General features: G+C 33.1%; 1 protein-coding gene across 1 annotated transcript in view; it reads right to left on the bottom strand.

Moving 5' to 3' along the window:
• Positions 1-5,023: 5,023 nt before the first annotated feature.
• Positions 5,024-14,864, bottom strand: part of CFAP221 (cilia and flagella associated protein 221) — a 100,848-nt gene continuing 91,007 nt past the window's right edge. The window contains exons 23-24 of the mRNA XM_051985742.1: positions 8,692-8,784; positions 5,024-5,138 (exon numbers count right to left, since the gene is read on the bottom strand). Of these exons, the coding sequence (XP_051841702.1) occupies positions 5,042-5,138; positions 8,692-8,784 (190 nt within the window). The 3' untranslated portion in view covers positions 5,024-5,041. The remainder of the gene's footprint in view (positions 5,139-8,691; positions 8,785-14,864) is intronic.

A 14,864-nucleotide genomic window follows, 5' to 3' on the forward strand; every position in this document is an offset into this window, starting at 1 on the left:
TCATTGATGAACTGATTTTGCTTGAAGTATATGCTTCAATTTACCTTTATTGAGTTTACTTGTTATGTTATTTACTAATACTGTCACTATTTTACTGCTCTTTTATTTTTGTTCTATGGCTATGCATGTACTTCTATATACATACACATATATAATCTAAACCTGCATTCACTGATACAACCTGTTGAGCAGTATTTTATTTGGGGATATACCTATTGTATATATTATTTATGTGTAGTTTCTCTGACTAGAACCTGAGATGATAAAAAAGAAATGCCCCAATTTAAAGGGATTGATAGAATTCCTTTGGAGTCTATGATTACATTCATGAATATTCTTCAGTCATTCTAGTTGTCCATATATACATGTCTCCCTCTTCTGGGAAAAGTCCAGTGGACTCCTTCCATTAGTACATCCAAAGCAGAACACATCTTCCCCTCCCTAAATCCCACTCCATTCTACTATTTCTAGGTCAACACCATCTTCTCAGCCCCTCCTGCTCACAACCTAGGAGTCATACTGTATTCCTTGCTATATTTAATCCCTGACACTCTGTTCTACCCTTCAACTTATTGCTAAGGTCCTATTGATTTGACCTTTGCAAGATCCTTTCTATACCCCCCTCTTTTATGCTGATACTTCCATCATTCACCACCTCATGCCTCAATTATGGCAATGCTCTGCTGGTAGGTCTTTCTGACTCTGTCTCAGTTCTTTCCTCTTTTCAATCCATCCTTCTCCCCCTTCTTATATGTGTCTATTAAGTTTTTAAATACACATTTTCTTATGAATCATTTTGGAAGAGAAAAATCAAAAGAAAAGGGAAAAACCATGAGAAAAAAAAACAGAAAAAAAGTGAATATAGCATGTGTTGATTTAGATTCAATCTCCATAATCTTCTTTCTGAGTGCAGATGGTTCTATCACACGTTCATTGAAATTGGTCTAAATCACCACATTGTTGAGAAGGACCAAGCCCATCACAGTTGATTATCCCATGATCTTGTTGCTGCATACAGTGTTCTCTTGGTTTTACTCCACTTAACATCAGTTTATGCAAATCTCTCCAAACCTTTTTGAAACCATCCTGCTGATCATTTTTTATAGAACAATAATATTCCATTACATTCATATACCATAACTTACTCAGCCATTCTTCATTTGAAGTCATCTACTTATTTTCTAATCCTTCGGTACCGCAAAAAGAGCTGCTACAAACATTTTTGCACATGTGGATCCTTTTCCCTCCCTTATAATTTCCTTGTGATACAGATCCAGTAGTGACAGTGCTGGGTAGAAGGATATATCTGATTCTGTGGCCCTTTGAGCATAGTTCAGATTGTTCTTCAGAATAATTGGATCATTTCACAACTCCACCAACAATGCGTTAGTGTCCCAGTTTCCCCCATGTCGTCTTATCTTTTCTCATCATCTTAGTTAATCTGAGAGGTGTGAGTTTTTACTTCAGAGTTTTAAAATTTGTATTTCTCTAATCAATAGTGATTTAGAGTATTTTTTCATGTGATTATAGATGGCTTTAATTTCATAATCTGAAAGTTACCTGTTCATATTCTCTGAACATTTATCAATTCTTGTATTTTTATAAATTTGACACAGTTCTTTATATATTTTGGAAATGAGGCCTTTATCAGAAATGCTGGTTGTAATTTTTTTTCAGTTTTATATTTCCCTTTTGATCTTGTTTGTGTTGGTTTTGTTTATGCAAAACCTTTTTAATTTGATATAATCAAAGCTGCCCCATTTCACATTCCATAATGTTCTCTACTTCTTTTTTGGTCATAAATTCCTTCTTTGCTCAAAGATCTGATAAGTAAACTATTCCTTGTTCTCCTAATTTGCTTATGGTATCCCCCTTTACACCCAAATGTAATTTGGTCATTTTGGTATGGGGTGTGAGATCTATGCCAAGTTTCTGACACATTATTTTTCCAATTTTTCTAGCAATTTTTGTGAAACAATGAGCTCTTATCCCAGAAGCTGAAATTCTGAGATTTTTCAAATACTAAATTACTATAGTTGTTGATTATTGTTCCATGTGTATGTAACCTATTCTGCTGATTCACCCACTCTACTACTTATCCAATAACAAATGGTTTTGATGACCACTGCTTTATCATACAGTTTTAGGTCTGGGACTGCTAAGCCAGCATCCTTTGTATTTTTTTTTTCATTAATGTCCTTGATATTTTTATCCTCTTTTTTCTTCCAGATGAATTGTTATTGTTTTTTTCTAGCTCTATAAAATAATTTTTGGTAGTTTTATTGGTATGGCATTGAATAAGTAGACCAACTTAGGTATCATTTTTATTATATGAGCAATTGATATTCTTCCAGTTGTTTAGATTTGACTTTGTGTTAGAAGTGTTTAATAACTGTGTTTATATTATATAATTCCTAAGTTTGTCTTGGCAGATAGACCCCCCAAGTAGTTTATTTTATCTACAAGTTATTATAAATGGGATTTTCCTTTCTATCTGTTGTTGCTGGTTTTTTTCCAGTAATATATAAAAATACTGATGATTTGTGTGGGTTCATTTTATCTCTCTCAACTTTGCTGAAGCTGCTTCAGGTAGGTTTCTGGAAGATTTTCTATAATTTTCTAAGTATATCATGTCATCTGCAAAGTGATAGTTTTATCTCTTCAATGCTTATTCTTATTCTTTTAATTTTCTTTTCTTATTGCTAAAGTCAACATTTCTAGTATAATATTGAATAATAGTAGTGATAATGGACATCTTTGTTTCACTTCTGATCTTATTGGGAATGTCTCCAGCTTCTCTCCATTGCAAATAATGCTTATTATTTTAAGGAAAAAATCCCTTTTGCTCTATGCTCTCTAGTGTTTTTTTTTTTTTTAAATAGGAATGGGTGCTGTATTTTGTCAAAAAGCTTTTTCTGCATTTACTGAGATTATCATATGATTTCTGTTGCTTTTGTTATTGATATGGTCTGTTATGGCAATAGTTTTCCCGATACTGAACCAGCTCTGCTTTCCTGCTATAAATTCCACTTGCCCATAGTGTATTATTCTGATGATAAGTTGTTGAATTTTTTTGCTAATATTTTATTTAAAATATTTTCATTGGTATTCATTAGCAAGATTGATCTGTAATTTTCTTTGTTTTTCTTTGTTTCTTCCTGGTTTAGGTATTAGTAGCATATTTGTATCATAGAATTTGGCAGGACTCCTTCTTTACCTGTTTTTCCAAATAGTTTACATAGTATTGAAATTAATTGTTCTTTAAGTATTTGGTCAAATTCATTACACTGGAGATTTTTTTCTTAGGGAGTTCATTGATGGTTTGTTCAATTTCTTTTTTCTAAAATGGGACTATTTAAGTAATTCATTTCCTCTTTTTGTAATCTGGGCAATTTATATTTTTGTAAATATAAATCCATTTGAATTAGATTGTCAGACTTGCTAGCATATAGTTGGGCAAAATAGCTCCTAATTATTTCTTTGATATCTATTTCATTGGTGGTAAGTTTACCCTTTTCATTTTTGATGTTGGTAATTTATTTGTTTGTTTGTTTGTTTACCTTTTTCAAATCAAATTAACCAAGTGTTTATCTATTTTTCTTTTCATAAAACCAACTCTTAGTTTTATTAATTGGTGCAATATTTTTCTTAGTTTCACTTTTTTTAATCCTTCATTTGAGTTTCAGAATTTCTAATTAAGTATTTAATTGGAGGTTTTAAATTTGTTCTTTTTCTTGATTTTTTCAGTTGCACACTCAATTCATTGAATTCTTCTTTCTCTATTTTATTCATGTAACTATTTAAATAATATAAAAATTCCCCTAAGAACTGCTTTTGCTGCTTCCCATAGGTTTAGTATATTGCCTCATTATTGTCATTCTCTTGGATGAAATTATTGTTTTTGTGATATGTTGATTGACACACTCATTTTTTGGAATTACATTATTTGATTTCCAATTGATTTTTAGTCTGTCTTTCCCTGGACCTTTATTAAATGTCATTATTATTGTGTCATGGTCTGAAAAGGGAAGCATTTACTATTTCTGCCTTTCTGCATTTGAATGTGAGGTTTTTATGATCTAATACAGAGTCAGTTTTTATGTAGGTGCCATGTACTGCTTGAGAGAAAGGTATATTCCTTTCTGTTCCTGTTCATTTTTTCTCCAGAGATCTATAATATCTAAGTTTTCTCGAGTTTTAGTAACCTCTCTAGTTTCTTTCTTGTTTATTTTGTGATTAAGTTTGTCTGATTCTGAGAAGGGAATATATGCATACTTTTTATTGGTTTTTACCATTTTTTTGTATCACTTCATCACACAATGTGTTGTCTTCTTTTTCTACCTAAATATGGATTAACTTTCCCTAACAGACTTGGAGCTCCTTGAAAACATGAGCTGCATTTTTGCATTTATGGATTTTCATGAAGCACTGAAAATAATGCATTGCACATAGTAGATGATCACTACATGTTAATCAGTTTGTTAATAAGAAGTTTTTATCTTTTAAATATCTTTGATCCTTGAGTTAAGCAGAAAAATGAGTTTATCTGGAGACCTAAGTCCCTCTGTAGGGGAGAGAAAATAATTGTGATATAGTTATACAAAAGGAAATAGCTATTTAAAGATATTTAATCATATAAAAGATGAAAGGGACTGCCCAACATACCCACATTCGAGGCCCTGATCTGTAAGAGAATAGCTGTCAGAATGGGCAAGCTAAAGAAAATACATCCCAGAAAATTTTCTCAATCAGCTGAATTCAAAAATAACCTTTTTGCCTGCTCTCTATAAGATATCTCAAATCTTAGCATCATTATTTTATTTTATTTCAAAGAAGACACACTACCCAAGAATCATAGTCTGTACAGACAAGTATATTCAGTAATATATTACTCTATCAATTAAAATAATGTATTGTGTTATCAAATGATCAAAATCATAACCTTACTCTGCTTAGTAAAAAGACCCCAAAGTGAATTGTCACAAAAAACTAATTTGTATCACTGAAAATGAAGAATAGCAACTGACCTATTGAAAACTTTTTATTCCAGAAGTAGATTTCTATTATTTGATTTTGACTGCATATTTTGGACGTTCTGCGATACCTTTGTTCCAAGTTTTTCAGGAAATGGATGGTCTCTTAACATGCAAAAAACAGCACAGAAAGAGAAAGACAACAAACAAGCTATTATATAAAACATAATATAATTACTTAGCATCGAGAAATGACACAAAAGACATTATTTTGATGGATATATTTGATGAGGAGTTATGTTAGTCATGTAGTGAGATCCAGGGATAAGAGATAGTAGCCTGAAAACTGTGCTGCTAACCATGATATATTATAGGACCTAAAGGAAGACCTCTAGGTATTGAATAGATCCTCAAGGGAGGATTAATGGAACAAGAAGCTAAATCACAGATCGGTTGATTTATGTCCTAACCTCAATTTTCCCCATCCCCTACTCCCATCATGAAAATAAGACTAAGAGTACTGCTGATTTAATCATCCATGGCATTTTAGTCCTATTTCTTATTAATTCTGAAACTGCACTTGCGATTTAATTGGAATAAGGGAAGTCTCAGTGAGGAAGCTGGCTCAGCAGTGTAAATCAGCAAACAACAACAGTGATAATAACTTGTACTTGTACAGCAGAATTTACAAAGTGCTTTCCTTAATCTTTCTATGAGGCAGATATCGAAAGTATTATTATTCCCATTTCATAGATGAATAAACTGAGGCACAGAGAGATTACATGATTTGTTCATGGCTGTGCTATACATTCAGATCCCTGAGACTGGCTCAGTTCAAATAATTTAAATAACATGGTATCATTAGCAATTATGTGGCATTAAGACTGAAAACTATATGCATATGTTCTGGGATGACCAGCTGGAAATGACTTTGTTATTTTCAGTAATACAATCATCTACAACTACTTTGAAGGAATTATGATGAAAAATCCTAGCCATACCCAGAAAAGAAACTGATTGAGTCTGAATATGGATTGAAGCATTTTCTCTCTCACGCTTCATTTTTAACTTATTTTTTTCTTGAGGGTTTTTATTTTCATTAAAGTGAGAATTCTATGTTTTCTTTCACAACTTGACTTTAGTGGAAATGTTTTATGTAATTTCACATGTGGTTTCTTAATTGGGGATGGAGATAAGGGAGAGAACTAGAACTCAAAAATCTTAAAAACAAATGAAAAAATGTTTTAAATGTAATTAGAAAAATATTAAATAAAAAATATTTTGATGCCTAAAAAAAAGAAAACTACATGCAAATTGGGTAGAACTGATGCACCCCTATTTTTGAGCTAAACAATTTCAGGGACAAAATATTTTATTGTTAAGTAAAAGAATCTTAAAAAAAAAAAAAAAGTAAAGTGTTGATCTTATCTGAATACTCCGAACTTCTACTAAAACCTAGATCACAGTTGCATTGTCTACCTGGCTATTCAGACTTTTGGAGTAGATCTGTGCCTGGATGACTTTGAGGTTACATGAAGAATAATATTTAGACAAAAATATTCTAAATATTTTATTTAATAATCATATTTTAGACTATTTTATAATATTTAGGGAAAAAAGCAAAGATATATACAATATTCTTCATATTCTGAGAAAGGATGACTAGAAATCTACTGCCACATGTCTACAGAAAAATCACTGATGTTTGGATAGACTAATTAAAATCTAAATTGTACCTGGTTGCTCATTATTGACTTGGGTGTAATTAAGCAGGAAGCCAAGAATGAAAACACTTTCTTGGAGAATAACAATGAGTGGTTCTAGGCTAGCATGTGGGACCTTTTTGCCTGAAGCTGACAATTGGGTTACAAAACCCAAGATTTAAAAGTGGATAGGACCTCATGGTCTTCATATTAACAGATAATATAAATGTTCTTCTTCTTCTTTTTTTTTTAATATAAATGTTCTTTCACTGGCATTTACAACAAAGGTAAATAGATAACTCTTGCAGAAACAGAGTTCTAGTCGTGAAAAGAGATGGACGCTGAAGAGAGGTTTAATTACAGAGGAGGCTTCAAGTTGTAAGGGGTAGAATAGGTCTCTTGAAGGCTGTTCTTCTTTTAGGCCAAATTTGGTTTATTCTAGAGGAATTTGTTTTAGGGTTTTTGGAATAAATAATATAATGATATTATTTAACTAAATAATTTATTAAATAAATAATAAAATATATTTTTTTCCTAATAGGTTTAATGAAGTTTGAAAACTATAGTCAAGAGTTCCATGATGTGGTACTAAGATATAAATTAAAAAGTATAAACTCCTTGAAGGAAGTAACTATTTTTCATTCTCTTCTCAAAGAATTTTTCTTGCTACTAAAAGGAATAAAGCTGATTTCTACAAGATGTACATGACACAGTGTCATTACTTGAGATAGTATTGTAGTGGTAAGAATGCTAAACTTGGAAGAGGCCTGATTCCAAATCCTTACTGTTAACACTTTAACACTTAGTTTGAACAAAGTATCTATTAAGAGTTTGTAATTGGTATGGGATTAGTAGGATTTAAAACCCTTAACAAGAGAGTCTTTATCTGGTTTTATATAGAGGGCTTTTTAAAATAGAATAAATAAAAATCCAAATTTATAAAGTAGTCATATTATGGGTGACACTTTGGATTATAAAAGGATTGTTCACTTCATAAAAACATGTCTTGGTGATAATTATGACCAAAGTATTTTCAAATCATAATTAAAAGAAAATGGAGCAGTATGATTCAATCTGTAAAAAAAAAATTTAGGTTTCCTCACAACATTTCCCAGGCCACATATGATTTAGAGAAAGAATGACATATCTGTATCTCAATTTTGGAGATTATAACTTGGTATAGTTAGCTAATGGATTTGTGATTTTACTGATATGGGCATTCCTTCCAATGATCTAGCTCAGTGTCAAACTCAAGTAAAAACCATGGCTACTATAAAAAAGACATAAGGATCCTTGCAGGCCACATATTGACTCAGGAAACATTAGTAACTTGATCTATGTGTTTTTATTTGTCAAACATTTCCCAATTATATCTTAATCTGATTTGGCAGTATTCTGGCCACTTATTTGATATTTCTGATCCAGATAACTGATAATTTACATTGTCGATGGGATAATATTCATGCTTAAAAAAATAAAGGTGGGTTTTCTGTTGGTCAAGGTGCAGCATGGATTCACTGAAAGCATGTTGCAATTTGCCAAATGCAATCTAGCTTGCTCTAGTTATGCTATTCAAGCCTAAGCCCATCTCGTCTTATATCGAAACCCATATTTGTTAAGGACCATGCCTCGGTGAAGGGATAGGTCAATTTTCTAAGAGCCTCCACAGATGTGAATCATAACATCTGAAGGAGTTGAAAGGCAGCCTTTACTAACACAGATGTTCCTTGTGGACTGGGAATGAAATAAATTGGAGGAAGAGGGAAGAGGAGAGAGGTCAGAGAATGCAACTGCCTTTTAGTCTCCTTGTATCATGATCATCCTCTCACATGAAGAGATCCATTCTACAGGTCTGAGTCAGACCTTCAGCAGCCACTGCTGGTAGCTCCCATATCACAACACATATCTAATAATTTTGAACTGTTCTACTGTTCTACCTTGTAGTTTGTTCAGCAGAGTTCCTTAACATGCACGCACGTGCGCGCGCACACACACACACACACACACACACTTACTTGTCATCTTTTGCATCTTTACTTTCTAACATCATAAATTCAGCTCTGAGCATTTCTGGAGTCAATATGTTGGAGAGTTGATCACCAGGCTCCCTAAAAAGAAATAATGTTTAGCTTGTATCTTGTTTTTTCCTTCCATTCAAAAGAAAATAAAATGAATAGATCTGGTCACGTAGGTATTGTGTAGTTATTCACCGAGACAACAGGACATTAATTGACAGGTTCTTAATGGATGTTATAGGCTCTAAGTGTTAAATGTTTGTAGAAGAGAGAGTATAAGGAACATTCTTATCAGGAAAGGTTTAATAGAGAAAAGGGAATTTGAACTGGGCTCTGAAGGATAGCAACATTTTTATGGGAGAAAGATTTTTGTCTATGCAAATTAAAATTGCAGGTTTAGTTTTTAAATAAATTGGCTATGAAATGATTATAGCAGCTACTTTTATAGTAACTCACTGTCTTGGTTCTGGAGTTAGAATGCTAATATAATGATATTATAACTGAATGATAAAGTGAGATATTCTACATCTATTATCTATTATGCTATTAAATATGCAGCTTTACTCTAGCAACAGGTCTTTAGGCCAAGGAGGAGTCCCACAGAATCAAGAGCATGATTTTTCTAATGTGATAATATTTATTCAAATGAAATATTTGTGAAGTGCTTAGCACAGTATCATATAAATGTTGATTTCCTTTCCTTTTTCCTCATAGTTTAATTTTATATGAACCTCGGGGGCATCACAAAACTATAAATAACATAATAGTAAATTTTTAACGTGAATTGATTATTTGTGGAGGAGACAACATTTTAATCTAGAAATGCTGCTTTCATGGTTAGCAAAATAGCTGCATATCCTTACTAGTGTCATTTCCTGTGCTTTCAAAAAAATATATTTGCATTGGGGGCTGATGATGGAACACATCATCATGGTTTCTGACCATAATCCTGTGATTTATACAGGTTGGATTCCCATGTAGAGATCTAAAAGCCAAGATAGTTGGAAGTGTTTATTGTACAGTGTGCTTTCTGTAGCTACAAAATGTTGCTGGTAATCAACATCTCAAGATTTAGTGTTGTAGATGGTACATCTCACTAAACTTTTTTTCTTTTTTTTTTTTTCTTTTTTGGATCCCTCTCAATTCTTTTTTTTTTTTTTTTTTTATAATAAATTTTATTTTATTTAATAATAACTTCGCATTGACAGAATCCATGCCAGGATAATTTCTACACGACATTATCCCTTGCAATCACTTATGTTTCGTTTTTTCCCCTCCCTCCCTCCTCCCCCCCCCCCCAGGATGGCAAGCAGTCCTATATATGCTAAACATGTTGCAGTATATCTTAGATACAATACATATTTGCAGAACCAAACAGTTCTCTTGTTGCACAGGGAGAATTGGATTCAGAAGGTAAAAATAACTCGGGAAGAAAATCAAAAATGCAAATAGTTCACATTCATTTCCCAGTATTCCTTCTTTGGGTGTAGCTGTTTCTGTCCATCATTTCTCCAATGAAACTCAGTTAAGTCTCTTTGTCAGAGAAATCCACTTCCATCAGAATACATCCTCATACAATATCGTTGTCGAAGTGTATAATGATCTCCTGGTTCTGCTCATCTCACTTAGCATCAGTCCTTGTAGGTCTCTCCAAGCCTCTCTGTATTCATCCTGCTGGTCATTCCTTACAGAGCAATAATATTCCATAACATTCATATACCACAATTTACCCAGCCATTCTCCAATTGATGGGCATCCATTCATTTTCCAGTTTCTAGCCACTACAAACAGGGCTGCTACAAACATTTTGGCACATACAGGTCCCCTTCCCTTTTTTAGTATCTCTTTGGGGTATAAGCCCAATAGAAACACTGTTGGATCAAAGGGTATGCACAGTTTGATAACTTTTTGGGCATAATTCCAGATCGCTCTCCAGAATGGCTGGATTCGTTCACAACTCCACCAACAATGCATCAATGTCCCCGTTTTCCCGCATCCCCTCCAACATTCATCATTGTTTTTTCCTGTCATCTTAGCCAATCTGACAGGAGTGTAGTGATATCTCAGAGTTGTCTTAATTTGCATTTCTCTGATCAATAGTGATTTGGAACACTCTTTCATGTGAGTGGTAATAGTTTCAATTTCTTCATCTGAAAATTGTCTGTTCATATCCTTTGACCATTTATCAATTGGAGAATGGCTTGATTTTTTATAAATTTGAGTCAGTTCTCTATATATTTTGGAAATGAGGCCTTTATCAGAACCTTTAATTGTAAAGATGTTTTCCCAGTTAGTTACTTCCCTACTAATCTTGTTTGCATTCGTTCTGTTTGTACAAAGGCTTTTTAATTTGATATAATCAAAATTTTCTATTTTGTGATTGGTAATGGTCTCTAGTTCATCTTTGGTCACAAATTTCTTTCTCCTCCACAAGTCTGAGAGATAAACTATCCTATGTTCCTCTAATTTATTTATAATCTCGTTCTTTATGCCTAGGTCATGGACCCATTTTGATCTTATCTTGGTATGTGGTGTTAAGTGTGGGTCCTTGCCTAATTTCTGCCATACTAATTTCCAGTTATCCCAGCAGTTTTTATCAAATAATGAAATCTTATCCCAAAATTTAGAATCTTTGGGTTTGTCAAACACTAGATTGCTATAGTTGACTATTCTGTCTTGTGAACCTAACCTTTTCCACTGATCAACTAATCTATTTCTAAGCCAATACCAGATGGTTTTGGTGACTGCTGCTTTATAATATAATTTTAGATCAGGTACAGCTAGACCACCTTCATTTGATTTTTTTTTCATTAATTCCCTTGAGATTCTCGACTTTTTATTGTTCCATATGAATTTTGTTGTTATTTTTTCTAAATCATTAAAATATTTTCTTGGAAGTCTGATTGGTATAGCACTAAATAAATAGATTAGTTTAGGGAGTATTGTCATCTTTATTATATTTGCTCGGCCTATCCAAGAGCACTTAATATTTTTCCAATTATTTAAGTCTGACTTTATTTGTGTGAAAACTTTTTTGTAATTTTGCTCATATAATTCCTGACTTTCCTTTGGTAGGTAGATTCCCAAATATTTTATGCTATCAACAGTTATTTTGAATGGAATTTCTCTTTGTATCTCTTGCTCTTGGATTTTGTTGGTGGTGTATAAGAATGCTGAGGATTTATGGGGATTTATTTTGTATCCTGCTACTTTGCTAAAATTATGAATTATTTCTAATAGCTTTTTAGTAGAATCTCTGGGGTTTTCTAGGTATACCATCATATCATCTGCAAAGAGTGATAGTTTGGTTTCCTCATTGCCTACTCTAATTCCTTTAATCTCTTTCTCGACTCTTATTGCAGAGGCCAGTGTTTCTAATACAATATTGAATAATAATGGTGATAGTGGGCAACCTTGCTTCACTCCAGATCTTACCGGGAAAGGTTCCAGTTTTTCCCCATTGCATATGATGCTTACTGAAGGTTTAAAATATATGCTCCTAACTATTTTAAGGAAAAGTCCTTTTATTCCTATGCTCTCAAGTGTTTTTATTAGGAATGGCTGTTGGATTTTATCAAATGCTTTTTCTGCATCTATTGAAATGATCATATGGTTTTTGTTTGGTTGGTTGTTGATATAGTCAATTATGTTAATAGTTTTCCTAATATTGAACCAGCCCTGCATTCCTGGTATAAATCCTACTTGGTCATAGTGTATTATCCTGGGGATGATTTTCTGTAATCTTTTTGCTAATATTTTATTTAAGATTTTAGCATCAATATTCATTAGGGAGATTGGTCTATAATTTTCTTTCTCTGTTTTCAGCCTACCTGGTTTAGGTATCAGTACCATATCTGTGTCATAAAAGGAGTTTGGTAGGACTCCTTCAATCCCTACTTCTTCAAATAGTTTATTTAGCATTGGAGTTAATTGATCTTTAAATGTTTGATAGAATTCAGATGTAAATCCATCTGGTCCTGGGGTTTTTTTCTTAGGGAGTTGATTGATAGTTTGTTCTATTTCTTTTTCTGAGATAGGAGTGTTTAGGATATTTACTTCTTCCTCTGTTAGTTTAGGTAAGCTATATTTTTGGAGGTATTCTTCTATTTCATTTAAGTTGTCGAATTTATTGGCGTAAAGTTGGGCAAAGTAACTCCTAATTATTGCTCTAATTTCCTCTTCGTTAGTGGTGAGTTCTCCCTTTTCATTTTTAAGACTAACAATTTGATTTTCCTCTTTCCTTTTTTTAATCAGATTTACTAAGGGTTTGTCTATTTTGTTGGTTTTTTCATAGAACCAACTCTTAGTTTTATTAATCAATTCAATAGTTTTTTTACTTTCAATTTTATTGATCTCTCCTTTTATTTTTTGAATTTCAAGTTTAGTGTTTGATTGGGGGTTTTTAATTTGTTCCTTTTCTAGCATTTTTAGTTGCAAGCCCAATTCATTGACCTTCTCTTTCTCTATTTTATACAAATAGGCCTCTAGAGATATGAGATTTCCCCTTATTGCCGCTTTGGCTGCATCCCATACATTTTGGTATGATGTCTCATTATTATCATTTTCTTGGATGAAGTTATTAATTATGTCTATAATTTGCTGTTTCACCCAATCATTCTTTAGTATGAGATTATTTAGTTTCCAATTATTTTTTGGTCTACTTTCCTGTGGCTTTTTATTGAATGTAATTTTCAATGCATCATGGTCTGAAAAGGATGCATTCACTATTTCTGCCTTACTGCATTTGAGTTTGAGGTTTTTATGTCCTAATATATGATCAATTTTTGTATAAGTTCCATGAACTGCTGAAAAGAAGGTGTACTCCTTTCTGTCCCCATTACATTTTCTCCAGAGATCTATCATATCTAATTTTTCTAGTATTCTATTTATCTCTTTGACTTCTTTCTTATTTATTTTGTGGTTTGGTTTATCTAATTCTGAGAGTGCAAGGTTGAGATCTCCCACTATTATAGTTTTACTGTCTATTTCTTCTTGCAGCTCTCTTAATTTCTCTTTTAGGAATTTAGATGCTACACTACTTGGTGCATATATATTTAATATAGATACTTCTTCATTATTCATTCTACCCTTTAGCAAGATATAGTGCCCTTCCTTATCTCTTTTGATTAGATCAATTTTTGCTTTAGCTTGATCTGAGATCAGGATGGCTACCCCTGCTTTTTTGGCTTCACCTGAAGCATAGTAGATTTTGCTCCAACCTTTTACCTTTAACCTGCATGTATCACCCCGCTTCAGGTGTGTTTCCTGTATACAACATATTGTAGGATTCTGGCTTTTAATCCATTCTGCTAACCGCTTCCTCTTTATAGAGGAGTTTACCCCGTTCACATTTATGGTTAAAATGACCAATTCTGTATTACTTGCCATCTTGTTAACCCCGGTTTATGCTGTTCTCCCTTCTTACTCCCTTACCCCCTCCCTTACCCCCCTTCCCAGTATTAAGCTTGTGAGCTCCCCTTGCTTCTCACAGCCCTCCCTTTTTCAGTATCCCTCCCCCCCTTTAGAGTTCCCCCCCCCAACTTACCCCTTTCCCTCCCAGTTACCGTATTCCCTTCCACTTAGCTTATTCCTTCCTTTTTCACTTTTCCCTTCTCACTTTTCAATGAGGTGGGAGAAGTTTCACCATAGATTGAATATGTCTAAAATTCTTCTCTTAATGCCAATTCTGAAAGCAGTAAAATACTCACTATTTTCATTCCTCTCCATTCTTTCTCTCAGATATACTAGGTTTTCTTTGCCTCTTCATGAAATGTAGTACCCCCACTTTCCCTTTTTTCTAGTACAATGTCCTTTCCACAACTAGTTTCTAGAACAAGGTATACATGTATTCTTTATACATCTTTACAGCCGAAATATAGTTCCCAAGATTAATCTTTACCTTTTTAGATTTCTCTTGAGTTCTGTGCTTGTAGATCAAATTTTTTGTTAAGTTTTGGCTTTTTCATCAGAAATAGATGAAATTCGCTTATTTCGTTGAATGTCCATCTTCTTCCCTGGAAAAAGATGCTCAATCTCGCTGGGTAAGTTATTTTTGGTTGCATACCAAGTTCCTTAGCCTTTCGGAATATCATATTCCAGGCCCTTCGATCCTTTAATGTGGATGCTGCCAGATCCTGGGTGATCCTTATTGTGGCTCCTTGATACTTGAATTG

The sequence above is a fragment of the Antechinus flavipes genome, chromosome 3, assembly GCF_016432865.1.
Source record: "Antechinus flavipes isolate AdamAnt ecotype Samford, QLD, Australia chromosome 3, AdamAnt_v2, whole genome shotgun sequence".
Classification (NCBI taxonomy): Eukaryota; Metazoa; Chordata; class Mammalia; order Dasyuromorphia; family Dasyuridae; genus Antechinus; species Antechinus flavipes.